The sequence below is a fragment of the Eretmochelys imbricata genome, chromosome 3, assembly GCF_965152235.1.
Source record: "Eretmochelys imbricata isolate rEreImb1 chromosome 3, rEreImb1.hap1, whole genome shotgun sequence".
NCBI classification, from domain to species: Eukaryota; Metazoa; Chordata; order Testudines; family Cheloniidae; genus Eretmochelys; species Eretmochelys imbricata.
Window position 1 is genome coordinate 31,558,508 of NC_135574.1, and position 26,373 is coordinate 31,584,880.

The 26,373-nt window shown below is 44.0% G+C and overlaps 1 protein-coding gene across 1 annotated transcript in view; it reads left to right on the forward strand.

The window, feature by feature from the left end:
• The first annotated feature begins 24,280 nt into the window (after positions 1 to 24,280).
• ADAM17 (ADAM metallopeptidase domain 17) overlaps positions 24,281 to 26,373 on the forward strand; it is a 63,594-nt gene continuing 61,501 nt past the window's right edge. The window contains exon 1 of the mRNA XM_077812543.1: positions 24,281 to 24,788. Coding sequence (XP_077668669.1) covers positions 24,518 to 24,788 — 271 coding nt within the window. The 5' untranslated portion in view covers positions 24,281 to 24,517. The remainder of the gene's footprint in view (positions 24,789 to 26,373) is intronic.

A 26,373-nucleotide genomic window follows, 5' to 3' on the forward strand; every position in this document is an offset into this window, starting at 1 on the left:
GAGACAATTATGGAGTTTTGGAACTCGGAAGGCTGCTTTCATCCAAGCTGTTTTATAATCCAGCTCAGTCAGGTTTGAGCTGCTCTGCTATCCCTTTTGAGCATTTTTTGACTGGAACAAAACTATTCTGCTACAATTGGGACCAATACCGACAGTCTCCAAATGTATGGTCTGAATAAATGCATTAAATTCACATTGGAGGATTTGATAGAATAGGCATTTTCAAATCTTAACAATTTTAGTACTCTATTCAAATATTTAATATTAAAGGTGTATTAAGTATGGGATATGATTCATCAGCTTAAATAGTGGACCTTATCCGTCTGACTTAATTTGTGTAGTTCAATCTGGATTTCAGTTTTGCAGGATTTTATGCTAGCGCATGAAGTAAGAAGTAATTTATTTTTATTTTTAGATGAGCAATTACACATTTATATGCTTATTAGGCTTAATAGCAAACACTCTGATGTACAAGCTTTTAAAAAAGCTGAGAAAGAGTTAAGTTCCTAGTAAATACTGGTTTCAGAGTAGCAGCCGTGTTAGTCTGTATTCGCAAAAAGAAAAGGAGTACTAGTGGCATCTTAGAGACTAACCAATTTATTTGAGCATGAGCTTTCGTGAGCTACAGCTCACTTCATCGGATTTTCTAGTAAATACTATTCTTGGTGGGAGTCTGGCAGCTGATTGCCACAAATCATGCTGTGGCTAGTCAGTTTCATGCTAAGGGACAGCCCTACAGTGGCTGGGAGTGCAGTGTCAGTCAGTAGAAAGGAGTAAGGGCAGAGGGGATTCTCATCTGATCTTTAGCATCATTAGGGTGGCTTGCACAAGGTAATATATAGATGCTAACATAGCTCACTCCACATCTAGAACATATTGCTGTTTTCTCCCATCCTTGTTCCCCTCCATATGTATTCCTGCTTGTGGTCTTTATTTTTCTCTCGTCCTCAGCATTACATGTATTTTAATTAATGCTGTCTCCAATAAGCCCCTACTCTCATCAGCTGAGTTCAAAATCTAGTGCTTTTTCCTCTCTACAAGCGTTCTGTCCCCATTACTCTCAGTGTTCTTGTATTCACCTTTCCCCAATCATTTTCCAGCTCTCCTTTAACCTTGCCTCCTTTTCCTCTCCACCTGTACTCTATCCTCCTGCCAGGGAGCTGGGATGGAGTCTCACAGCCCATGTAGACAAACTCACGCTAATAAGGCTTAAGCTAGCACATTGAAAACAGCAGTGTGGATATTGTGGCTTGGGCTGGAGCTCAGTGTTAACAGCCACAACACACACACACACTGTGATTGGTTAACATGCTAGTTTGAGCCCCACTACCACAAGTCTGTGTACTCAGGTTGGGAGGCTCACTCCTAATTGCAGCGTAGACCAACCCTCGAAGGCCTGGACTTGCGGTTAAAGATTGTCCTGCTGGGCTGTGAGTGGGGAGAGATTGCTCATGGGCTACTGCAACTGTAATCTTTTGCATTCCCAGATGAGAGAAGGATGGTGTATAGGAAGCTGGAGAAGCCACTGAATGGTGGCTTTGAGAGACGGTGGGAAATTTCCTGCAATTGCTAAAATTCCTGATTTCAGTGTTAACATCCAGGATATTGGGGATTCTTCTCTCAAAAGTGGGACAATACTAGTAAAATGTATTGCCCTAAATCTGGCATGTAGAGTTGTCCTGATAAACATCTTCCTCCACAATCAGAATGTAAAAAGTCAAACAAGTGTAACTATCTTAATGTATAGCAATCCATTCTTCAAGCCTTAAAAATAAAATACTTCGCACTCTGTGGTTTATCAAGAGTGTCTCTCTACCTCTGACAGCGTAGTTGATTGTGGTCCAAAAATACAGTACAGGAAGCAGCTCTGGTAAATAACACCTTTTAAAATTATTTAAACAAAGGTCATTGAAGTGGTTTCCTGGGGACCAGTAAGAAAGTACTAGAGAAGTGTCATACACACCTGAATGAAAAATGTTGCCCCTCACAAGAGCCAGAAGTGTTCCACAGGTGGGGGGGAATTAAGCCTGTCCACTGGCCTGAGCAATTTATAGGCCTGTCCCTGGTAAGCATTCTATTCTCAGGTTGGCTTGAGCAGAAAGGCATCTGTTTCCCATGAATCATTAGACTGAATGCATCCGATGAAGTGAGCTGTAGCTCACAAAAGCTTATGCTCAAATAAATTTGTTAGTCTCTAAGGTGCCATAAGTACTCCTTTTCTTTTTGCGAATACAGACTAACACGGCTGCTACTCTGAAACCTGTCATTAGACTAGAGTATTCCAGGCACCTTCTGTAGGTTCTGCAGTTCTCAAGAATGACAGGACTTGTGTATAGACTTGAGTATATTTACTTTTTCTAAAACAGTCCTAGGTTTTCATAGATGGGGCTTAATATTGCAAACCCTCTGCTTATCAACTCTTGCTGATTTCAGTGGGTGTTCTGTTTGCTGATGGCTTGCTGCATAGGTCTGTATTGTGTTGATTAGTGATTGTAGCCAACTTTGTTTTTGCAAAATCTTTACATTCAAGGAGGATGAATGAAAAGGGGGGAAAATCTTTTGTATTCTTACCGCGGTTGCCTGTTTGTTGTACCATGCATCAGTGTTGGATGGTAGATGTGATGCTCTGTAACAATGCTGTAGTTTATCTTGCAAGGAAATTTAGCACCCATCACCGTTCTCCAGAAAAATTGGTGCCTTTTTCCTGTCTACACCCACATTTTATGTATCTTTGCAGAAGACTGCTCTGTATAAAGGTGGTCTCCTGCTTGTTGCACTGCCTTGGGAAGGGAGGAAGTTTGCTCTAGGAATTTCTTGCTTATTTGCTTCTGTCTGGGAAGGGGCCCCCTGCTGCAAAGATGGCCTCTCTTCAGTTGGGTTCCAAATAGATTAAAGTCAGTCATGCATATAAAAAATACTATACAAAAAACAACACTTGAATCCTAAAATGTAATGCAATTCACAGTTTCTGAATGTAAATAAGAGAGTCTGTCAATATCCTGGACCTTGATACTCCATCATTAGCAGGTATTCTACATTCCAAACACTCACCTGAAGGGACAGCTGGGCATTATTAATTAGTAGACATTACAACCAATGAAAGAAATTAAATGACAAATTTAGAAATAAATCAAAATGAACACAGTGATTTCATATCAAGTGGTTTCATTAACCATCTTCTTCCATAAGTGTAAAGAAGAACCATAAGAGAAAAAACAGCATCATAATTTCATCACAAGCTATTTTTTTCCCTGTACTAGTATTTGCCTTTGCCAGTGATGGCACCTATCTCTTTCCTTCCTGTGACTTGGCTATTAGAATTACTTCAAGAAAATCAGTTGACATTCTGTGATGGAAGAGTATTTCCAAAGAGCTTACACTCTGAGGACCTGCTCCTACTCCCATTACTCGATGGAAAAATTTCCATTGACTTCTTTGGGAGTTGGACTGGACCACTCAGTCATGGCACAAAATATAAGATCTCGGTAATTTCATTTAAAACAATGTATAGTAGTATAATTTACAAAAGAGTTAAACTTTTAAGTTTATGCAGGTGCCAAGGGGGTTAAGTACTTTAATAAGAGCTATGCAATGATTTATTTGTCTGCAGAGAAGAGCCAAATTTAAATAGACTCCCATCTTGGGAATCTGAATCTATTCCACAGGAGACTGTCCTTCCCCCAGAGCCTTTGGAATCAACTGCTCCTTAACAGAAAGATTACTGTTCTACCCTGACTTCAGTGGAGTTACCCTGGAGTTGTGTAACTGAGAGCAAAATCTGATGCATAGTAGAAAATGGAACATATGAGTTGGTTCTGAGTTGTTTCTAGACCTTTCTTGAGGGAACAAATGAATTATGTATTTCAGTTCCTCCTTTGTTCTATTTGCTTAGTCATTAAGGTGACTGGTGAGGGTATCCTGTCCAGTCATAACAAGAATTATATAGCCACATCTAAGAGGTGTCAGGGGGAAGCAAATTCTTTTTTCCATTAAACAGTGTAAGTGTAAACCTTATGGTCAGAATTTCAATAGGGGAAAGGTTTCTGAGTAGCAGCCGTGTTAGTCTGTATTCGCAAAAAGAAAAGGAGTACTTGTGGCACCTTAGAGACTAACAAATTTATTTGAGCATAAGCTTTCCTGAGCTACAGCTCACTTCATCGGAAAGAGTGCTCTACTCTCTCTATTGGTGAAAATAGAAAAGTGCTACCTTAGCTTCATTTGCACACACTAGTGTTAGGATATAGATATTCAGGCCTGTCTGCAAAGGCCTGTACTTTAAGAATTTAGGTGTATTCTTATCACTTGGCTAGTTCCAGAGGTATAAAAGAAAGAATCAAAACCACTGTCTGCCAGTGTAAGAGCCTTCTCTTACTGTGACAGTCTGAGGCCCTGTGCTTAGGCTCAGGCCTTTGGCTAAGCAGCAGAGGCAGCCATAAGCTAGGAAGTGAACAGTCACATCCTCACGTTCCAAACTAGTCACATTGAAATAAGGTGCTATTGGGCTGTTAGGCACTATCAGGACAGGATTGTATTCCTATCACCTCCAGAGAAAGGGAAGTGCCTAGAAAATGTAAAAGGAAACTTAGTTTGATAGCATCCTGTCTGGCAAGAACTCACTTATCAATAGCTGGGATGTGAAATCCTCACTTCTGTGTTGTCTTGTCATTGTAGTTCCCACTTTGCTATTGTTTGTCTGTATAATCTCTGTCTGGTTCTGTGATTGTTCCTGTCTGCTGTATAATTAATTTTGCTGGGTGTAAACTAATTAAGGTGGTGGGATATAATTGGTTACATAATCATGTTACAATATGTTAGGATTGGTTAGTTAAATTTCAGGAAAATGATTGGTTAAGGTATAGCTAAGCAGAACTCAAGTTTTACTATATAATCTGTAGTCAATGAGGAAGTGGGTGGGTGTGGGTGGGGGTGGGCATGGGCATGTGGGTGTGGGAAATGGGAGCAGGGAATGGGGGTAAGAAAATTGGAATCATGTTTTGCTAAAGGGGGAAATGGGAACAGGGAATGGGAGTAAGGAAGTTGGAATCATGTTTGGCTAAGGGTAGGAATGGGAACAGGGACACAGGTGTAAGGCTCTGTGGTGTCAGAGCTGGGAAGGAGGATACTAAGGAAGGAAACTGGAATCATGCTTGCTGGAAGTTCACCCCAATAAACATTGAATTGTTTGCACCTTTGGACTTTGGGTATTGTTGCTCTCTGTTCATGCGAGAAGGACCAGGGAAGTAAGTGGGTGAAGGAATAAGCCCCCTAACAACTACCTACCCACAATTCCTCTAGTGACCCCTTAGGAAGTCACCGTAAGCAGACAGGAACTTGTATTTTGTAGGGAGGGGGGCAGTGGACTCCTTACAGGCTGAAACCGGGGAAAGATTTCTGATCTTGTGGCACAAAGCTTTCATTTCTAGGCAGCTAGACTCTGCTCAAGGGTTCTAAGTGCTTTCAGTTTATTTCCTGTGAGGATTTTGCTGCAAGAGAGAGTACAGAGGACTTTGTGGCAAAGGATAACACAAACTAAGTATTTTGCAGTGAGAAATGATGGAGAGGGAGGACTTCATGCTGAAGGATGATGCAGAGGGCAATGGGAGAGCTGAGTGGACTCCAGTTAAGCCCTGCCTACCCAGAAACTTAACAAGACTGAATCACTAAGTTGGGTCAGGTTGTACCTCCACGTGAGACCAAGTAAGTGGCTCTCTTGGGACTGGTGACTGAGCTCCAAAGGGCCCCTGGGGCTGCTGCTATTTACTGACCCAATCCATGAGTGGGGTTTGGTGCACTGGTGAGATTGTCCCGCAGGCAATGGTGTGATTAAGGACATTCTCACTGGTGGGTGAGAAGGGTGTTAAATGGGCTACTGTCAGTGTTACTAGGAGGGGGTATTTTATTTTTTATTTGCATAGTTATGCTATTGTTGTGTTTTCTCAAGTTTGACTGTTCTTTCCACTAAATAAAGTTTTCCTTGTTTGTACCTACTCTGAGTGGTTGTGAGAGGGAAAGCTCTGCCTGTTAGAGGCACGCAGGGAGAGAGAGAGAGAGTTGTTTTTTCCCAGTTTCTGGGTGGGGTTCAAGCCAGTTTAGTTATTTGTCAAGAGGAACATAAGCTATATTGACCTCAGCCCTTTTTTCCTGCTGTTAACCACCCTGGCAGAAGGGTTAAGCAAGCACTGAGTCTTCTGATGGGGACCTGCTAATAGCCTCACAAATGCTGGTGTCTTGCTGAACAGCATACTTACTTGCTGGGTGCTGTAGCAGGAAACCTATTGTTTGACTGGTAACATTGAGTCACAAACAATTTCCTGGCTCAGAGAGAAGCTGTGTCCCCCTGGTTTTCCTAAACACTGCACGAAAAAAAACACACATCTCTTACTAACACAGAGTCCTGTTGCAACATTCCTCTGACCCAGGGAGGGTTAGGATTTTTTTCCTTCATGTATTTGAAATTTCAATTAGTTTTGAGGGTTTAGCTCTCTTTAAACTCTATTAACACTTTTATCAGAGTAACTTATTTGAAAAAAGTAGATGTTCTCCAAACTTCCAGTTCTGAAATTCAGTGGAAACCTGAACTTGCTTTCCATCTTGTAAAAGGCTGCTGGAAAGATAACTGAGTGGGGGAAGTGATCGACTTTAGGGAGCAATCCTGCCCTGGCACTGATGATGGTGTAGATGACCTAATTTGTCTTTTTCCATTAAAGTTGATGATTCTATGTCTAGTCATGCAGGCACATGACTGAACGTTCAAAATGTTATGGAAAGCTCATTGCATAAGAAACAAGCAACAGCGACCCTGCTATGCTTGACTCAGCCACCTTTTCAGACATCGATTAATAGAACACTATACAATTTTCTGTGCCTGGGTCAGTCTTTTAGCTGACACCTTAAAAACCCCATGTGTCCATCGGTGCCACATAGACACTAAGGAATAGGTCCTGAGCTTCACCAGAGCTCTGCATAACTTTCAGTAGCAGGCTCAGGGATGCTCTAAATTATGCCTGCTGTGATGGTCCCAAAACAACTGTTCTGAAGTCAGGCATTCTTGGAGTGCAGGAGCACTGTGGCCATACCCCACCACCACCACGCCCTGCAGGCCGGGAGTAGGTTGGTGGCAGCATAGGGGTGGGTGTCCCAGCTCAGTTCTACTCACTAGGTAGCTGGTTGAGCTGGCTTTTGTGCACGGCAGCACAAAACAGCTGTATTGGGCTTCACAATCTCACCATAAATATTCAAGGAATTTTTAACTATGGGAGTCTGCCCTGATATTATCTTCAGTGATGTCACTACTGTAGTATTAAAGGTCTTCACTGAAGCACTGTTTCTGTGCTGGCTGCCAACAGCCTCTGAGGGATGTTACAATAAATGGGGATTGGCTAGGACATAGGGTATCTTCGGTCATAACCCTTTTCCCCTGACTCTTTGCTTCCCCCTCTCCCCCTTCTCTTCCTTCCCTCCCCCCCACCCGGAACTGGTAGCCTGGTAGAATTATGACATCGGAGCGACTACAAGAGCTCTACGCTACTGGAATGTCCCTCTGTGTACAGCGGGATGACTCTTCCATGGGGCATACTGCACTGCGTGGGTGATGCACCACCTGTTCCTTCTCAACCTCCTGGGCCTGAGAAGGAGACCTCGCACTTATCCATGTTGAGTTTTACATCACATGTGTCCCCTTAGCTCTTTTAGTAGTTAGTTGACTATAGCTGTTCTTAGTAGTAGTTAGTATTTAGTACTTAGTAGTAGTAGCTTTTAGATAGTTTCTCCCCTCCTGGGAGTTTTTTCTTTACTGAAAGGGCATGCCCAGTTCTCCCAGTTTCAAACTTTGCCTGTTGTGCCAGGAGGCAATTTTAGTGAGTGACAGACACTCCAGGTGCATCTGTTGCCTCAGGGAATCTCATATTTCTCGGGTGGTTCACCCTATGTTTCTTCACATGCTCCATTGCTACAAAGTGATTGGGAAGAGGGTTTTGATGAAGATCTTGCCTTGGTCTCCCAAATAGGGGTGCAAGGTTCTCCTCTTCATTCCTATATAGGCTCTTTTCCAGAGGTCTCCGGAGGAGATTGGTGTCACTCATGAGAGGCAGCCACAACTACCAGGCAGCCACAACTACCTCATACCTATGCTGTATGCACCACCTCCTTGGCAATACTGGGACCCTTAGGCAGCATATCCCCAGCAATTCTCTCTAGAGTCTCACCCACCACAGAGAGACAACCGTCTTCCCCCTCCCTCTCTAGGACACAGGAACTTCAGGAAAAAACTTTTGAGGAATAGGAGCTGAGGCTGATGAAGATGTCTCTCCACCACCCAACATCTGTTCTTCATTCCCAGATGAAGTGGTTTTACCACCTCTTCATCCCTGGCAGATGATTTCAAGCAGTTTCAGGACCTTATCAAGAGAACTGCAGATTCTTTGCAAATCCCTTTTGAGGAGGTCAAAGAATCACATCATAAGATGCTTGACATCCTTCATATGACTTCATCTGTATGCATTGCCTTGCCTGTTAATGAGGCCCTACTGGACCTTGCAAAGGTTATCCGGCAAACCCCATCCACATTTCCAACTACATGCAAGAGAGCAGATAAGAAATATTATGTTCTATCTAAGGACTCAGAATTTTTATTCTCTCATCCCTTTCCTAGCTCTTTGGTTGTCAACGTGGTTAACAAATGTGGGAGGCAACACCACGCTAAATCCACGCCCTATGACAAGGATCGTAAGCGTCTTTACCTGTTTGGTAAAAAATTGTATTTGGCATCTACTTAGCAATTCAGTATCACCAACTACCAGACTTTAATGGCAAAATACAATCATACAAATTATATCAAGCTGAACTAATTTATTGAGCATCTACCAGCAGAACATAAAGAGCAAGCCCAGGCACTTATTGTGGAAGGCCAGCTACTCGCCAGAACATCTCTGTAAGCCTCCCTCAACATTACTGATACTGCTACCCATTTGATTTCTATAGCAGTAGTTATGAGGAGGGCCTCCTGGCTCCCGCTGTCAGGATTTCCAAAGGAAGTCCAAAATACCATCAAGGACCTCCCCTTTGATAGTGCTAAATTGTTTGCTGACAACATGGATGAATCTCTGCACATGTTAAAGAACTTCAGGGCCATAGACCATCCACAGACGGTCACATAAACACATAAGCTCATTCTTAATCTTTCCCTGTTTGCTGTAGAGGATGTTGATCAGGTGATTCGGCAGTTTCTTTGAGAGTGTGTGTGTGTGGGGGGGGGGACGACCTGGATTTGTGCTGGAAATGGCCCAACTTGATTATCATAGACATTGTAAGGAGAGCGATCACTTTACATAAGCTATTACCAGCAGGAGAGTGGGGTGGGAGGAGCTATTTTTTCATGCTTTGTGTGTATATAAAAAGATCTTCTACACTTTCCACAGTATGCATTCAATGAAGTGAGCTGTAGCTCACGAAAGCTTATGCTCAGATAAATTGGTTAGTCTCTAAAGTGCCATAAGTACTCCTTTTCTTTTTGCGAATACAGACTAACACGGCTGTTGTTCTGAGAACAGTATTATAAAAGTGTCAGTTAAGGTCTTTTATGAAAGCTAATGATGCACTGATGATTAATATCACTGTAAAATGTATTTATTAAAACTGTGAGGCATTATGAATACTCATTGATATTATGCTTTAAAGTCAGTGACCAAACACAGGTTTTCACCCAGACAGGAAGGAAGGCAGTTATCTCCAATGAAATTAAGCAGGGTGTGACCAAAAAAATGGAAGCCTAATTGACATACAAATCACAGGGCATGGGAAGCCCACAAAAAGGGAAGAACAGCACACGATCACCCTGAATCTGGGGACAAAACAATGAGTTTGGGAAGATATAAGGAGAGAGAAGAAGCCATTTTGACATCCATCACTGGACAGACACAAGGGGCCAGAGCTCTTGCAAGCAGAAAAAGATGGGTTCTTCAGCTACAGGGTTTGAAGTCTCTGGGACCTGAATATATATGAGAAACCTGCTTTGACAAAGATTTTTTCACCTAGGAATACAAGGGAATCCTTACACTTGTACTTCTGTGGAAGGTCCTGACAGAGAGAGAGTCAGCCATAGCTGGAAAAGAAAAAGAGTGGTTAAAAAAAACCTAGCTTGAAGTAAGGCTGTTGCTTGTAAAGTTGGTCTTAGCCATTAGAAAGTGTATTTTACTTTTATTTGCTTGTGACCATTTTTGTCTTTATCCCTTGTGCTTGAACTCACTCACAACCTCTTTTTTTTGTTAGTAAACTTGTTTTACTTTAATTTAAACCACCCCAGTGCTGTGTTTGAATTGAAGTAATTGCTAACTCTAGGTAAAGCAACAAGCTGCTGTGCTTTTGTCTCTTTAAAAGAGCAACGGGCCTTATTACTCCTCTGAGTGTTCCAGGACAGGGCTGAACATTTCAGGGCAGACCATGTTGAGGAAATTCAGAAATAGGAGTGGATTGGGGTCACTACTGCAAGTAGTAACCAAGGCTGGTGGAAACTATGGCAGGCCTGTTACGTTGTGACTGGGTGAGAGCACTGAACTCAGGCTGCAGAGGACACGGACGCTTAGGGAACTGTATGCGTGTCCATGGCCTCTTGTTGTGTGGGCTGTGAGCTGCATCATCAGAGCATTTAAGCCACCCTGGGTTACAGAGCAGGCAGTGACACAGCCTCTCACTGGTCTGGGTTGAATCCCAGACTGTAACCCCACCCCTGCAAAATTAACTCATTAGAAGGAGTTTTAACTGACTACAAAAATAATAATAATCTAGAGGTAAGGCTCCTACTGACTTCACTGGGAACAGTGTTATTCCACCCCGAAGATATAATTAAAGGGATACAGCATGTTTGAGAGAAGCACCAATCAGTGCCAATTGCAAGGGTGAATTGTTGGTGTGGGAGGTGGACCACGAGTCATTTCATTTTGGCTACCCAACAGTCAGCTGAGGGATTCAGCTACTTTCAGCTACTACTGAACTGGTTGGCTTCAAACCAGTAGTTTACAGGTGAAGGACCTCAGTCACCTGAGCCAGCCAATCCCCTGCAGGATTCAGATTTCTCTTTTTTTAAATAAAAAAAGAGAAATGTCTCTAGGACTCACTCACACATCAAATATGCCCCATAGCACAAGTAGAGCATCATTCAAAGCCACTTAGCAAAATAATCAATGGTCATGTTGCTTATAACAATAAATTTATATATAAATACTTTAAAAATTGATACCTTAGAAACACATTAAAGCTCTTGAACTCCAAATTGTACCTTGTGGTAACTCAGAACATTTATGCTGGCTATGCTTTGTGAAATATCACTACACTTCATCCCGCTCTAGGTGGGCTCGTTTCTTGGGGTTTATGCTTTGAAGTAAATATTACTCTGATACCAATAAAGTCAAGTAATTTCTTGACAATTTTAAATGCTAAAGAGCCCTGCATTTATATCAGCTGAGGGTAATGACAGTATGTCTGATAACTATACACAGTGACTATCACATGGGGTTACTGGGTCCCCCCACCTTAATTTTTTTTAGTGAGGCTAGAGTTTGTGAAAGTGAAACCCTCTTTATTAGCAGAAAAGTCAGACCAAGTAAAGGGACAATGCAGACTTCCTTCCACTGGCCCTACCAGTGTGCCTCCACCATGAGGCTTGGAAGGAACATCTCGATGAGTGAGAGGATAGTTTAATTTCCATGGGCCAAATTCTGCTGCCCTTATTAATTTCATTTTATGATACTACCATTAGAGTCAGGTACTACTCAACCTGTGTGTGACTAGCAGAATCTGGTCCCGTGGCCTTTCAGTGTTTCTGGTGAAGGAAGCCAATAAAAGAAAAGGAGTACTTGTGGCACCTTAGAGACTAACCAATTTATTTATTATATTATTTATTTATGAGTCTCTAAGGTGCCACAAGTACTCCTTTTCTTTTTGCGAATACAGACTAACACGGCTGTCACTCTGAAGCCAATAAAGGAGTCAATTAGTAAAGAGAATGGTGGTGGTTTTGTGACATAGACACCTGTTCACAAGAAGCTAGGCTGAGATCACCAACTCATATGCAAAAGATAAGCAAATGACCTTGGGATAGTGTCACAAAATTATCCCCCATGTCTGCTTTTTTCCTTAGTCAAATGACTCTTGGAAACTCTGAATATGCCTTTATTTCTAGTCCAGAATCTGCTGCAGGTGAAGGCTCTCTTGATTCTGTATAACTATTCTCCAGCCCTTCTTTCTGTCAGCTATGTTTATGAGGCAGACAAATAAACCTAGTTTATGCTATACAAATAAGCCATTGTTAATAATGGGTGTCAGCAATGGGGGGATGGGTAGCTAAACCAGTGCTGAGCATAGTTTGATTACAAGTATAGACAAGGACAAACCATGTAAAAAAGTGGTTAACATGCTTGGTCTTTTTTAAGATCATAACCAGTCAAGAAGGTAAAAGGAGAAGGTTCCAGGGTGACAATAAGATTAAGAGGTTAGCTTAATAGGAAGTGACATGGCTTGACATTTTTGTTTTGTTTTTTTTTGTAACTGCCTTCCCTTCCTCCATAACATCCACTGTAGGAGATCCCTAAATCCTTCCATGCTCCTTCTCTACGGCAGAACTGACCCAGGTGCCTCTGAGGCCACAAAAGAGGCAATCGGGGTTTACCCATATGGGGGTATTACTGGAGAATATCAGAAGTAACAATTGAAGGTAAACAGCTGTAAAACTGGTATAAGGTCAGAATCAGGCCCCATGTTTTTGTCTAAATGTTATGAACTGAATGCAGAGACTCCTTTTGAACTTCAGTCTTGACTGCATTTGCCCCAAATTTCCTCTGGAACTTCAAAAGAGTTTCTTGACTCCTTTGATTACAGCTCTGTCTGCTTAACCACAGTCTCAAATAACGGGCATTTTCTGAAAATATAAATTAAATTGAACATTACATTTTCTAAGGTAAAGCTTTTTAATTTGCTTTCAGTTAAACTAGTTTCCTGAGTCAGGCATAAGGTACTATTGTTCTGAGGTTTAGAGCCGTGACAAGAGTGCAGAAGTCCTACCCCAGATCCAATTGTTAACATCCTGCTCAAATTGCCTGTAATTCACAGCCATCCTGAAAAGTAGGATTGTAAGAAATAAGGAAGAGTTTTTCCGGACTGGCCACTGGGGCCTTTGCAAAGTTCACACCTACAGGGTACATTTTTGGGACCCTATAAGTGTCTGTCTGTCTGTCAGTTATTTTCAGTGCAAAGGTAACCTACAAAATGAAAACATTACTAGCAGTGACATGTTGTCAATAGCTTTCAGAGTAACAGCCGTGTTAGTCTGCATTCACAAAAAGAAAAGGAGTACTAGTGGCACCTTAGAGACTAACCAATTTATTTGAGCGTAAGCTTTCGTGAGCTACAGCTCACTTCATCGGCATTTGAAGTGAGCTGTGGCTCACGAAAGCTTACGCTCAAATAAATTGGTTAGTCTCTAAGGTGCCACTAGTACTCCTTTTCTTTTTGTCAATAATTATTCAGGAACAGCACTGCAGCTACCCAGGACAGGCGTTTGAGACTTTTGAAGTCTGTAACAATTACCTATTCTGTTCATTCTCTCTGGGGCACTTGGCATTGGCCACTGTGAGAAAACAGTATACTGGGCTAGATGGACCTTTGGTCTGACCCAGTACGGCTGTTCTTATGTAGTGCTTTTCATCTGTAAATCTCAAAGCACTTTACAAAGGAGATCAGTATAATTATCCCCATTTCAAATATGGGGAAACTAAGGCACAGGAGGTGACTTATCTAAGGGTCATCTGATTTTTGGGAGGACCTATGCCTAGTTTGCAGTGGTGCTAGTCTGCTACCAGCAGTGTTAGAACCACCCCAACTTCCTTTTAGCTACCAGTTACCTGCAAAGTTACCTGTTAGCTGAGCTGGTTCATTTGCTGTGTGGCCAGTGTGGCTTCTGGCCTAAGTGCAGCCCAGTGAATGATCCAGCTCAGTTGCACGTTGCTGACACAATGGAGACATTAAAGAGGACGTAAATCTTGCACGCATACCCTCAGCTGACCAAGCAGTAGCCCTCCTGCGAGAGAAGGAAGTCAGGGAAATCCCAGTGAACAGAAAGAGAGACATCATGAGAGATCAAAGATTGAAAGGAAGCAAGGGGGAGTAGGAGAGGATGAAGAAGAGACCTGTGATGCTCCTCAGGGGCACCCAGGTTGTGAGGCTGTGATGGGTTGGATCACAGAAACCCCCTTGGGGTTGCTAATTGATGTGCCAAGACTACTTCTGCCCCTGCTTTCCCTGTCAGCTTGAGATTCCAGCACCCTGTCTTGTTGAGCCAGACACATCAGTCTACTCCAACACAGACCCAGGGTCTGAACCACAGGCCCCAAAGCTGCAGACTTAGCTGAAAGCAACTTAAGAAGTGTTCCTGCCTTTAACACTCAGATGCCCAACTCCCAATGGGGTCCAAACCCCAAATAAATCCATTTTACCCGGTATAAAGGTTATACCGGGTAAACTCATAAATTGTTTGCCCTCTATAACACTGATAGAGAAATATACACAACTGTTTGCCCCTCCAGGTATTACTATATACTCTGGGTTAATTAATAAGTAAAAAGTGATTTTATTAAATACAGAAAGTAGGATTTAAATGGTTCTAAGTAGTAACAGACAGAACAAAGTGAATTACCAAGCAAAATAAAATAAAACATACAAGTCTGAGCCTAGTACAGTAATAAAATTGAATACAGATAAAATGTTTCAATAAGTTTCTTTCACAGACTGGACACCTTCCTAGTCTGGGCACAAACCTTTCCCTTGGTACAGCCCTTGTTCCAGGTCAGGTAGTAGCTAGGGGATTTCTCATGATGGCTCCTCCTTTGTTCTGTTCCACCCATTTATATATCTTTTGCATAAGGCGGGAATTCTTTGCCCCTCTCTGGGTCCCCACCCCCCTTCTAATCGGAAAAGCACCAGGTTTAAGATGGATTTCAGTACCAGGTGACATGGTCACATGTCCTGTGAGACCCTCAAGCCTTCATTCCTTCCAGCTTGACTCACAGGAAGGTCTGCAAGCAAACAGCCATCCACAGTCAATTGTCCTGGCTGATGGGAGCCATCAAGATTCCAACCCACCATTAATGACCCACACTTTGCATAATTACAATAGGCCCTCAGAGATATATTTCATATCTCTAGTTTCAGATACAAGTGATACATTTATGCAAATAGGATGACCACACTCAGTAGATTATAAGCTTTATAATGATACCTTACAAGAGACCTTTTGCATGAAACATTTTCCAGTTACGTTATATTCACACTCATTAGCATATTTTTATAAAATCATATAGAGTGCAACGTCACAGAGGCACCTCGTTACTACCTGCCCTTAGCATGAAGCAGCCTTGTCTGTGCCTACTGTGGATCAGCTTCCTGAAACCACCAGTTTTTGGCCCCACAAGCACTGACTTCTAGGTCTCTGCAGACCTCATCCTCTATGTGCAGACTACTGCTGGGTATGCACCAGCCACCAAGTCCTCACAGTGCTCCCTGCAGTACCTAGCCCTGTCAATGGACACTCAGCGTAATTCCCAGGTAGGCTGTCCCCAAAGAGACCAGGTACACACAGCTTGACTGGTGCAGCATAGGATCAGGTCTTTTATAACAACACAGCATTGAAATACATTTATAGTGCCAACTATCATAAGTTTATTAAGAAAGATTAAGAGATACTGACCAAGGATTATGAGTGGAAACAGAGCTGGTTATACATGTTAAAAAAAATAAACCCATAACACATAATCCTAGAATTACCGTTAGTAATGGTTACTGTCCCTATTTAATAAAGTAGATCTTCTCCCAAGCATTTAGTCTTTGATAGAACTGCTGGTTTTCAGTCAAAAGGAGGATCCACTTTTTCATGATTATCCCCAAGCCTTTCAGGGGTTTCCCCAGTAAATGGTTACCAAAATGGCTTTTTGCTTCACTTATATTTTCCAAAACTCATTGTTTTGACCCCAGAATCAGAAGGACAGCCCCCCTGTCCCGTTGTTTGTTCCCGTCTGCTGGCTCCAGCTTGTCTTCACATCCTCCTGTTGACTTGAAATGCAATTGTAGCTCCCATTGTGTTTGGCTTACAATGCTTAATCCTAGGCAGACCGTGAATATACATCCCTTTGTTTGTCAAAAGTGGTTTTTCACCTCTGCTGGAGAGTAACAGCTAGATACAAACAATGGGGATATATTTTCAATATATTGTCATAATTTTTTTAATGTGATCAGTAGACACATTTCACACTGATATTAAGGATCATTATGATGCTGTCTTCCATTTAAGATCTTACACGACAGCTAGGTAAATCCTATGACAGCAAAATGTTAGGTGCAGCAAGTTTGTCAGGCCTGATAGGCATTGATGTTACAGAACAGTGACCCTTTGCCAGTTGGCATAGAGGAGCTCTTAGGGTCACAAGGACAGACTTAAAGAGAGACTGGGTCCCCAGGAGCAAGGGGAATAGAGGGAGACCTGGGGAAGCAAGGAACCCTACAAATATATTTCACAAAAGTGATAACGACAGAACATCAATAACTTTAGTGAAATAGATGTCTGAGTGGAGACTTTCTGCAGAAGGTTTACACCCAAGTTGGCTCCACTGAAGTCAAAATGGGAGTTTTGCCATTGACTTCCATAGGGTCAGGATACCACCCAAAACTATTGAGGAAGTCCTCAAAATGGACTATATCCTGTTTGCCTTACTCAGGTGCGACCCTCCATTGCAGTCCACAGGACTACTTGTATAAGAAAGGCAAGTAGGATTTGGCCCTGAGTCCTGATTCCCCACTTTGTGCAGTCATTTACACCATTTATTACCAGGCCAGAATAACTCTGGTTGACATTCACTTTTTTCAGATGTGAATGACTCCACAAGGTAGAAAACAGTGAAGAATCAAGGCCTCAGTGACAGATTCATCCCTGGGCCAACACAGGGTCAGAGGAGAAGTGGCTTGTGTTTCTCCAATTTTTAGGGCTACCAGGGTCTGGTTCCGCCAATGCCCTGCTCCACTCCTTCCGCCCCCCCCCTTGCCTGCTGGAGCCCTGAGCGTCCCCCCATGGCCAGAAGAGCCCTGGATGAACAGCCCCGAGCCCCAGGCTGCAGGCCAGCCTGCCCCAGCCACGTCAGCCAACCCAAGCACCAGCCCGCCCGTCTCAGCTGCCTTGGGACGCTGGCCAGGCCGTCCCAGCTGCGTCAGCCAGCCTGAGCACTGGCCCAAGCCACCCGCTGGCCAGAGCTGCCAGCTGGCAGAGCCCCCAAGCTCCAGGCTGCCTGTTGGAGCTGAGCCCCCACCAGCTTCAGAGGAGAGGGGGAGTGAGGGCAGGGACTTGGCCTGGGCTGGGAAGGCTTAGCCTCCCCTGGACTATTATACTTGTTACCCATGTTGGATTGAGAGGCACAAATCCTACTGTGCAGCTAGCCTCTTGTGCAGGTGTATTCCCCTGCAGCCTGTTCACACCAGCACAGCAGAATATTTTTTAAGCCCAGACTAAGGCCCTGATCCTGCACAGAACTCGGCACAGGTGGATCTCTTCAGCCGCTTCAAGTATACAGCATACATTCATGGAGAGACCACAGTCCATCCTAATGGAGTTGCTTGCAGGATTGGGGCATAAGTCCTTATTTAGGCAAACTCCCATGGATAGCAGTGTAAAAACTGAGGACACCATTCTGCAGTCCTTATGCTCAGTAGTTCTTTTTCACTTAAGTAGTCCTACTAATTGATAAGAACTCAGGTCTGAGCAGGGCATGCAGAATTGGGCCCTTAGCAAGGAGCATAAGGTTTTGGCTCTTGCTTCCTGCCCTACCTCAGCCAGTTAGTTGCATCTTATATCTTTCTTTTTCATATTAATTTATGTATTTCCTTCCATATTTTAAGCTTACTTTCCCCCCTTTTGTTCCCAGATTTGTAGTAATATGTTGTACTCACATTCTATTTGGTCCATATTCCTTTTTATTTGTGTGTTCTTACAATCATTAAGAATTTATTTAACTTAAAAAGAAATCTACAACCATTAGAGTAGAATCTCAGTTATGTGGAAGAGGTAGCATGCTGACTAGCATCTTAAAACAATTGTTTTAAAGTTACTATTAAAGACTTTGTAATAGTATATTTGAGTTTACAAAATCTACTATAACTTTAACAAAGAATAACATAAAACACAGAAGTCTAAGACTGACAATCTATATTCCATATTGGAAATCTCTCCTCACTTCAGAGGTTTTTAATTCACAGCCTCAACAATTCTGGTATCTTTTCACTAGTACGTTATGAAACTTTAACATGACTCCATTCTGACAGAGCCCTTTTTTAGCTCACACATTTCTTTTTCTTAGCAATCTAGGTTGCCTACCATTCAATAAATGATTTTTTCATAGCATTTTTAAGTCTCCATTTACACTTACATCCCATTTTGTCAGTGCATCCTGTTGGGAACAAAATTCAAGAGTTCAACCCTTCAACCCTACTCACGCAAATAAACCTCACTTCTGAAGTCTCGGGGAAGTCAATGAGTAAAGATTTCAGGATTTGGCCTATAAGGTTGCATTTGCTGTTTATAAGGCTTCCATTATACTTTCAGTCATGTGCTGGAAACATAATAAATGGCAAAAACATGCTGTGTAGGGTAGATTCCTGAGCTCTTTTGATATCTTCATGTGAGCAAATCCATCGATTAAGTTCTTTGCTAATGCTTTTTGCAATTCAACAGTCCCATGTTCCGATGCCTCGTTGACAGGTTTCATATGGATTGCTGGAGTGTAGTGGCTATCAGTTAATTCCCTCCTCTCCCCATACCTCAAAACAGTACAGCTGGAGCCTAGCCCACATATCTCTTTCCATAGTTCCTTGTTGGTCTTCATATCATCATCAACATCTTCTGAAGATACATTAGCCTGCTAAAAGGCTTTCATCCAGAAGAGGTATGTATGTCTTTCCTGATAATTAGATTCTGTTTCCTTCCACATTATCTCAGATGATAGGAATATTCTTCTTGCAGAGAAAATAGAACCAATCAAAACTCTGGTGATGTCACCTTGAAGGCAAGGGCATTGGTGCCAAGAGTGTAAACATTTTCCGGTGGCACTCATGTCTGTCCTAAGGGTAAAAGAAACCACTGGAATATATTCAAAAAATCATCAAAATAATTTTCAGTCCTTTTCTGTTTTAAAGCATGTGCAGCCACAAAAAGAATGACACAAATTTGTGCTAGCAGAACCCCCCCAAAAAAACAGACAGATCCCTCTAACAGAGGGGGAAATGTTTTGGTTTACTATATTTTAATATATATAACATTTGACCTTAGGATAGTTGGAATAATAAAATTATAATTATCAGGTAAAACATGTATATTTCATCCTTGCATACTATCCCTGACCACAGAGCCTTCTAAGGCAATGTTTATTAAGGGCCCAATCCTGCTCCCATTGAAATCAATGGCAAAATGCCCTGTGGTGTTCATTACATCAGGATCAAGATCTAAACAAGGCTGGAAGGAGGACAGTCTAAACATGAACCATGTTCGAAGGGATGTCTGCAAAGAAGGTGTGAAAGGGAGTTCTAGGACAAATCTCGCTTTTTAAATTTACATCACTGCCAAACAGGAGAACAAGCCTGGAAAACTCAAGCCTGGACCAGTGGTGCTGGAACTAGGGGTGGTGGGGGTGTTGCTGTACCCCCTGATTTGAAGTAGTAATAACAAACACCAAATATATGACAGGTTTCAGAGTAACAGCCGTGTTAGTCTGTCTTTGCAAAAAGAAAAGGAGTACTTGTGGCACCTTAGAGACTAACCAATTTATTTGAGCATGAGCTTTCGTGAGCTACAGCTCACTTAATCGGCTGCATCCGATGAAGTGAGCTGTAGCTCACGAAAGCTCATGCTCAAATAAATTGGTTAGTCTCTAAGGTGCCACAAGTACTTCTTTTCTTTTTACCAAATACATGGTTTCCATCAGCAGCACCCCCGCTATAAAAATTGCTCCAGCACTCCTGGACTAGACCTGCCTTTAACCCCTAAATGGTATATGTCTTTAATCCTTGATCGGCTCTAACAGCTTTGGGAAGTCAGGCTTTTTTAATAAATTCCCAGCAGCACAAAAGTCTATCGGACAGAGAGAGGCGTTGGTCCTTGCTAATTACTGTATATATTTATGGCCTTCTAAACAAAGGTGCAGTCATCTTTCTTTGGAGCAGGAAAGGAACAGACAGAACGATGGCAGCATTGTCTTCTGGTTGATGTGGAAAATAGGGACCTCCTTAGGACAACAAGTATGGACATTAAGAATTACTTTGTCCCTTGAAAAGATCCTAAGGGGACAACAACTTCACAGTAATGTACTTACTCTCCAGGCAGATTAATTCAGAAGAGCTTTGAAGACGCTGTAGAGCATATGGCTATAGTTTCAGTCAAACTTCCCAGAAGCATCACTATATTTTCTTCAAGTCACAATTTCAGGCTGTTATTTTTAGTAGCCCTGTCACATCAGCCCACTTCTCTGTGCTCCTGCATGTATTATAGTAGTACTGGTGTTTCAGGCTTGCCTTGGTAGGCTAGGTAAGCCAGTTGCAATGCATCAACTTGGTCCTCGAAGATCATGGAAGTCCTCTGGGGTTAGAAAATAAGGAATAAGTAGATTTAATGGATTATGACCAAATTTCTGTCTTGCTGGTCAGAGAGGAGGAAACTGAGGGGAAAGGAGTATATATATCCTTATAGAAACAATACTACAGTAATTGCCCAAAATAGTGCAAAATTAACATTGTAAAATGTTGGACCACTTATAAAGTTCAGGAAAACAGGATCGAGGGAAGTATTAGTTAACAAGAAGGTAACTCAAGTTTCCAGGTTTTACTATATCTTTGTAACTCCATTAGCTTTAGAGTCTTTACTTTCAGTAATAAGGAGAGCAGAAGAGGAAGCAGGAAAGAAACAGACACATTCTGGAAAACTTCCTTGTGTATCCTTTAGCAATTAGGGATTGCTAGTTTACAGAGACTCTAGATCTCATTAATCCATAGTAGGCCAAGTCCAGATCAATAAAGAGAAGGATTGACCTTGTCTAATACAATCAAGAGATGTTGTCAAGGTTCCTTCCCCAATCTGAACTCTAGGGTACAGATGTGGGGACCTGCATGAAAACTCCCTAAGCTTATTTTTACCAGCTTATGTTAAAACTTCCCCAAGGTACAAACTATTTTACCTTTTGCCCTTGGACTTTATTGCTGCCACCACCAAGCATCTAACAAATATATAACAGGGAAAGAGCCTGCTTGGAAATGTCTTTCCCCCCAAAAGCCTCCCTAAACCCTACACCCCCTTCCCTGGGGAAGGCTTAATAAAAATCCTCACCAATTTGCATAGGTGAAAATAGACCCAAACCCTTGGATCTTAAGAACAATGAAGAAGCAATCAGGTTCTTAAAAGAAGAATTTTAATTGAAGAAAAAACAAAAGAATCACCTCTGTAAAGTCAGGATGGTAAATACCTTACAGGGTAATCAGATTCAAAACATAGAGAATCCCTCTAGGCAAAACCTTAAGTTACAAAAAGACATAAAAACAGGAATATCCATTCCATTCATCACAGCTTATTTTATCAGCTATTTAAACAAAACAGAATCTAATGCATATCTAGCTAGATTACTAAGTTCTAAGAATCCATTCCTTTTCTGTTCCCGGGAAAAGCATCACACAGACAGAAAGAACCTTTCTTTCTCTCCAGCTTTGAAAGTATCTTGTCTCCTCATTGGTCATTTTGGTCAGGTGCCAGCGAGGTTATCTTAGCATCTTAACCCTTTACCAGTGAAAGGGTATTTCCTCTGGTCAGGAGGGATTTTAAAGGTGTTTACCCTTCCCTTTATATTTATGACAGATGTGAATATACTGACCTGCTAATCTCATCATATATTTTAATTCTCTAAAATTGTTTTCAGTACTGTGTCCAATTTTCCCTTATGTTGTGCAAACGTGAAGCCTTCCCTATATGAATGATTTTGTTTTGAGAAATTCCTAAATCAATATAGGGGTAGAATACTTTGTAGAATATCACAGAAGTTAAAATGGGAAAGACCAGTGAGCAGGGGTCCTGGAACAATTTTTATAGTGGGGGTGCTGAGAGCCATTGAACCAAATTGTATACCCTGTAAATAATGGAAACCACTTCAACCCAGGGGCCCCAGCACTGCTAGTTCCAGCACCTATGCCAATGAGCTCATTCAGTCCATCTTCCTGGGAGTGCGGGATTGTTCCTTACAGGACACTTCCTAATGCTTTGTCCAGTCTAGTTTCAGAAGTCATATACAATGGGAGTTCTACCACTTTCCCTTGAAGATTATTATGCAGCCTTGAGGTTTTTTACGTAGGAAAACAACTAATTTAATTGTGTTGTTTTTCCTACTATTCATCCTATATTTTCCCTTAGTTTCATTCTACTACTCCAATTTATACACTCATCATGTACTACTCAGGTACTCATGCCCTGGTCTACACTACAGAGATAGGTTGATGCAAGGGAGCTTATGACCTAACTCTGTAAGTGATTACACTAAAATGTTGCTCCCGACGATGTAACATGCCTGCTACGCCAATTTAATAACTCCACCTCCAAGAAAGGTGTAGTGCTTAGGTCAACGCAGTGTCAGTGTAGACACGGCATTACTTACATTGACTGTTGCTGGCTTTTGGAAGCCTTCCCACAATGCCCTACACTGGCAGTTCACTTGGTGCAAGTGCTCCTGGTGAGGACGCCAGCACAAGGAATGTAATGTGGACACGCAGAACTAATTTAATTACTGTGGTGGCTGTACGTTAAGGTAACTTAGGTCGATATAATTTTGTAGTGTACACATGCCGTAAATCAGTGGTGGGCAACCTGCAGCCTGTCAGGGTAATCTGCTGGTGGGCCACGAGACAGTTTATTTACAATGACTGTCTGCAGGCACGGCCCCCCGCAGCTCCGATTGGCTGGGAACAGCAAACTGCGGCCACTGGGAGCTGCAGGCGGCCACGCCTGCGGATAGTCAATGTAAACAGTCTCGTGGCCTGCCAGTGGATTATCCTAACGGGCCGCGTGCAAGCCACAGGTTGCCCACCACTGCCCTAAATAATTCTTCCCTCTCTTCTATTTGCACCCTTTTAGCAAGGCAGGGCTTCTCCCCAGCTTGCTAAGGAGAGCCCACAGTCTCTTTTATTCAGTTTTATTGTCCAAACTTAGACCAAATCAATGTCCTATGATTCTACTCAGAGATTAATTACGAAGGTGATAGGAGACACACACAGAGAGACTTAATGGGCACTGGGTGGGAAGCCCCCCTTCAGGGAGGCTAGCCTGCTGGCCCCGCCCCTTCTGCCTGAGGCTCCGGGCTGGCCCCCAGTGCTGGGCTGAGCTGGCCACTTCCAGGCCGCTGTCTCCCTCCCCAAGGTGAACTAGCCCCAGCGCTGCTTGCCCAATCCCATGCCCCAGCCAGCCCCAGCACCCGACCCTCCCTCACAGGGTGACCCGAGTGCCGCCCCAGCTGCCAGTGGGCCAGAACTCCAGGCCACTGGCTGGAGTCGAGTCCGCACGGCTTCAAGGCAGAGTGGGAGGGAGGTCCCAGAACGACACGGAATCCATGACAGAATCATATCCTTAACTATCACCAATGGATCCTTCCTCATTGACTTCAGAAGCCTATCCCATGTTAGCATGACATCATGTCTTGGCTCCTGGAAGGCAGCACGCTGTCATGTTGCCCTCCTGTCCCTTGGCTTTCATTTTTTACCCCACATCCCACCCTACTCATCACTGCTGGAGAGGTGGTACCAGACTAGCTGGACTGTTGTTCCCATCTAGTAGAGCAGGTCCTATGTCCCCAAATCCTGGTTGAGGCTTGCAGTGCAGATGACACCAACGTGTTTTAGCCACAATACTGTACTATAACTTGGGAAGAGACTTCACACATTATATATGGTTATTTATTTATATTGGGCAGCGCCCACAGGCCTCAGTCAGGGCCCCCTCGGGCTAGGCACTATATGCCCAGTAACACGCACCGCGATCCAGGCCCCGCAGAGGGCACGGCGCCGAGGCACTCGGGAGCACAACCACACTGTTGGGGTCCCTGAAACCGAGCCGCCCGCCGTCACGCCGGCAGCTCATTTTGTGCCCGGTCGGAGCTTCCCCCCGAAAGGGGGGCGTCGGGGGCCAGCGCCCCGGCTCCGGCGCGCACGCCGAGGCACTCGGGGGTGAGGCTCCTCCCACAGGAGGGGGGACCGGATCCCCCTTGAGTCAGCCGCTCTCTCCGGGCTGGGGCCGGCAGCGGCCTCGCTCGCTGGCTGGCGGGGTGTCCCCTTCACGTCGGCGTCAGATTCCCCCGCGCGCGGCCCGGCCCTGGCCCTGGCGGGGGCTGCGACCCACTCCCCGCCCACGCCGGGCTCGCCCGGCGGCCCGACCCGGGGACAAGATGGCGGCGGCGCCGCCGCCCCCACAATGCTCCGCGAGCCGCTGGGTTTCCGGGTGTGGGCGCTGGGGGCGGCGGGTCGGGCGCACTGTAGCAGCCGGCGGAGAGCGGAGGGAGGCGCCTTGCGGCGGAGCCTGTCAGCGGGTGCAGAGGAGGCTTCCCGGACCGATGTGAGCGGGAGCCACGCTCGGACCATGAGGCTCCGGCTCTGTGCGCTGGTCCCTGCGCTCCTGCTGCTGCTGCGGGCGCCCGCACTCGGGGCGCTCAGACACCCGCCGCGCCCCGCGGAGCAGCGCCTCGGTAAGGGGCGGGCAGGGCTTGGGGGAGGGGATTGAACGTTGGTTGGGGGGAGGGGAAAGTGAGGTGGGGAGACTTCTGTTGGGGGAGGGGGGAGAAGTTATCACTGCTGGGGGCGGGGGATGACGACAAGGGGAGGCGTGACCACCGCTGGGGGGGGGGCGGGGAGAAAGGGAGGGGTGGTCACTGTATGGAGTGGGGGAAGGAATGACCTAGCATGAGGGGTGGGTAAGGAGAGGAGTGATCAGTATGGTGGGGGGGGCGGGAGAGACCACTGCGGGGGGAGAGGGGAGGAATGGTCACACTGTGTGGGAGGGGAGACTACTGCTGGCGGGGAGGGGGAGGAGGAGTGACCATAGTTTGTAGGGAATAAGGGGAGGAATGACCATAGTATGGGGACAGGTAAGGGGAGGAGTGACTGTAGTTTGGGGGGGAGATAAGGGGAGGAGTGATCACAGTGTGGGGTAGGGGAAGAGAAGAGTGATCACTATATGGGGCAGAGGATAGGAGAGATCATTGTTTGGGAGTGAGGGAGAGAAGGATTGCGCAAGAGGCCACTGCTGGGGGGAAGGGGAGGAGTGATCGATGTATTTTGGGCTGGGGTGTGTGTGCTTGTGTACATATGTACATAAACTCACCCTGTTGGGGACTGGGCAAGGAAGAACTGGACTGGTTCTCAGGATGTTTGGGGTCAGTTCCTGGCTCTGCCACAGACTTTGTGGTGTTATTAATCACGTTTATTATGGTAGCTTTGGTGGACTAGTGATGAACGCTACAATCAGAAAGCAAATTCCTGACTGTTGTTTTGATGGTGTGTCTATTACAAATCAAATGTTTAAATTCAAAACTGAGTTTACTACATTTAAACAAAATATCAATTTTCCACCAAATTAGACATTGTGTTTGAACAAAACTTAACTTTGAGATCTATCTCCATAACACTGATTCTTTAACCAGTACTGTTAAATGGTCAGTGTTTGTAGGACTATCCATTCATAGCTGACAACTTAAGCTGCCAGGTGGGAAACTTCATCATTAATGAAACCTTCATGAAAGTGAATGTCTCCTCTGCACTGAGAGACATCAATTCATGCATACCTCTTGCTATCACAATAGCCACTGTGCACGCTTCATATCTGTTACTAATGCCTACTTTAATGGGTGGGCACGCCATACAGAGGGTGTTTACATGGCTCTAATTGCCGTACATAAGAGCAGCCATACTGGGTCAAGAGCCATACTGGGTCAAGACCAAAGATCCAGTATCCTGTCTTCCGACAGTGGCCAAAGCCAGGTGTCCCTGAGGGGAATGTACAGAACAGGTGGTAATAAAGTGATCCATCCCCTGTCTCCCATTCTCAGCTTCTGGCAAATGGAGGCTAGGGACACCATCCCCGCCCATCTTAGCTAGTAACCATTGATGGACCTATCCTCCATGAATTTATGTGTTTTTTTCTGAACCCTGTTATAGTTTTGGCCTTCACAACATCCTCTTGCAAGGAATTCCACAGGTTGACTGTGCACTGTGTGAAAAAATACTTCCTTTTGTGTGTTTAAACCTGCTGCCTAGTAATTTTGTTTGGTGACC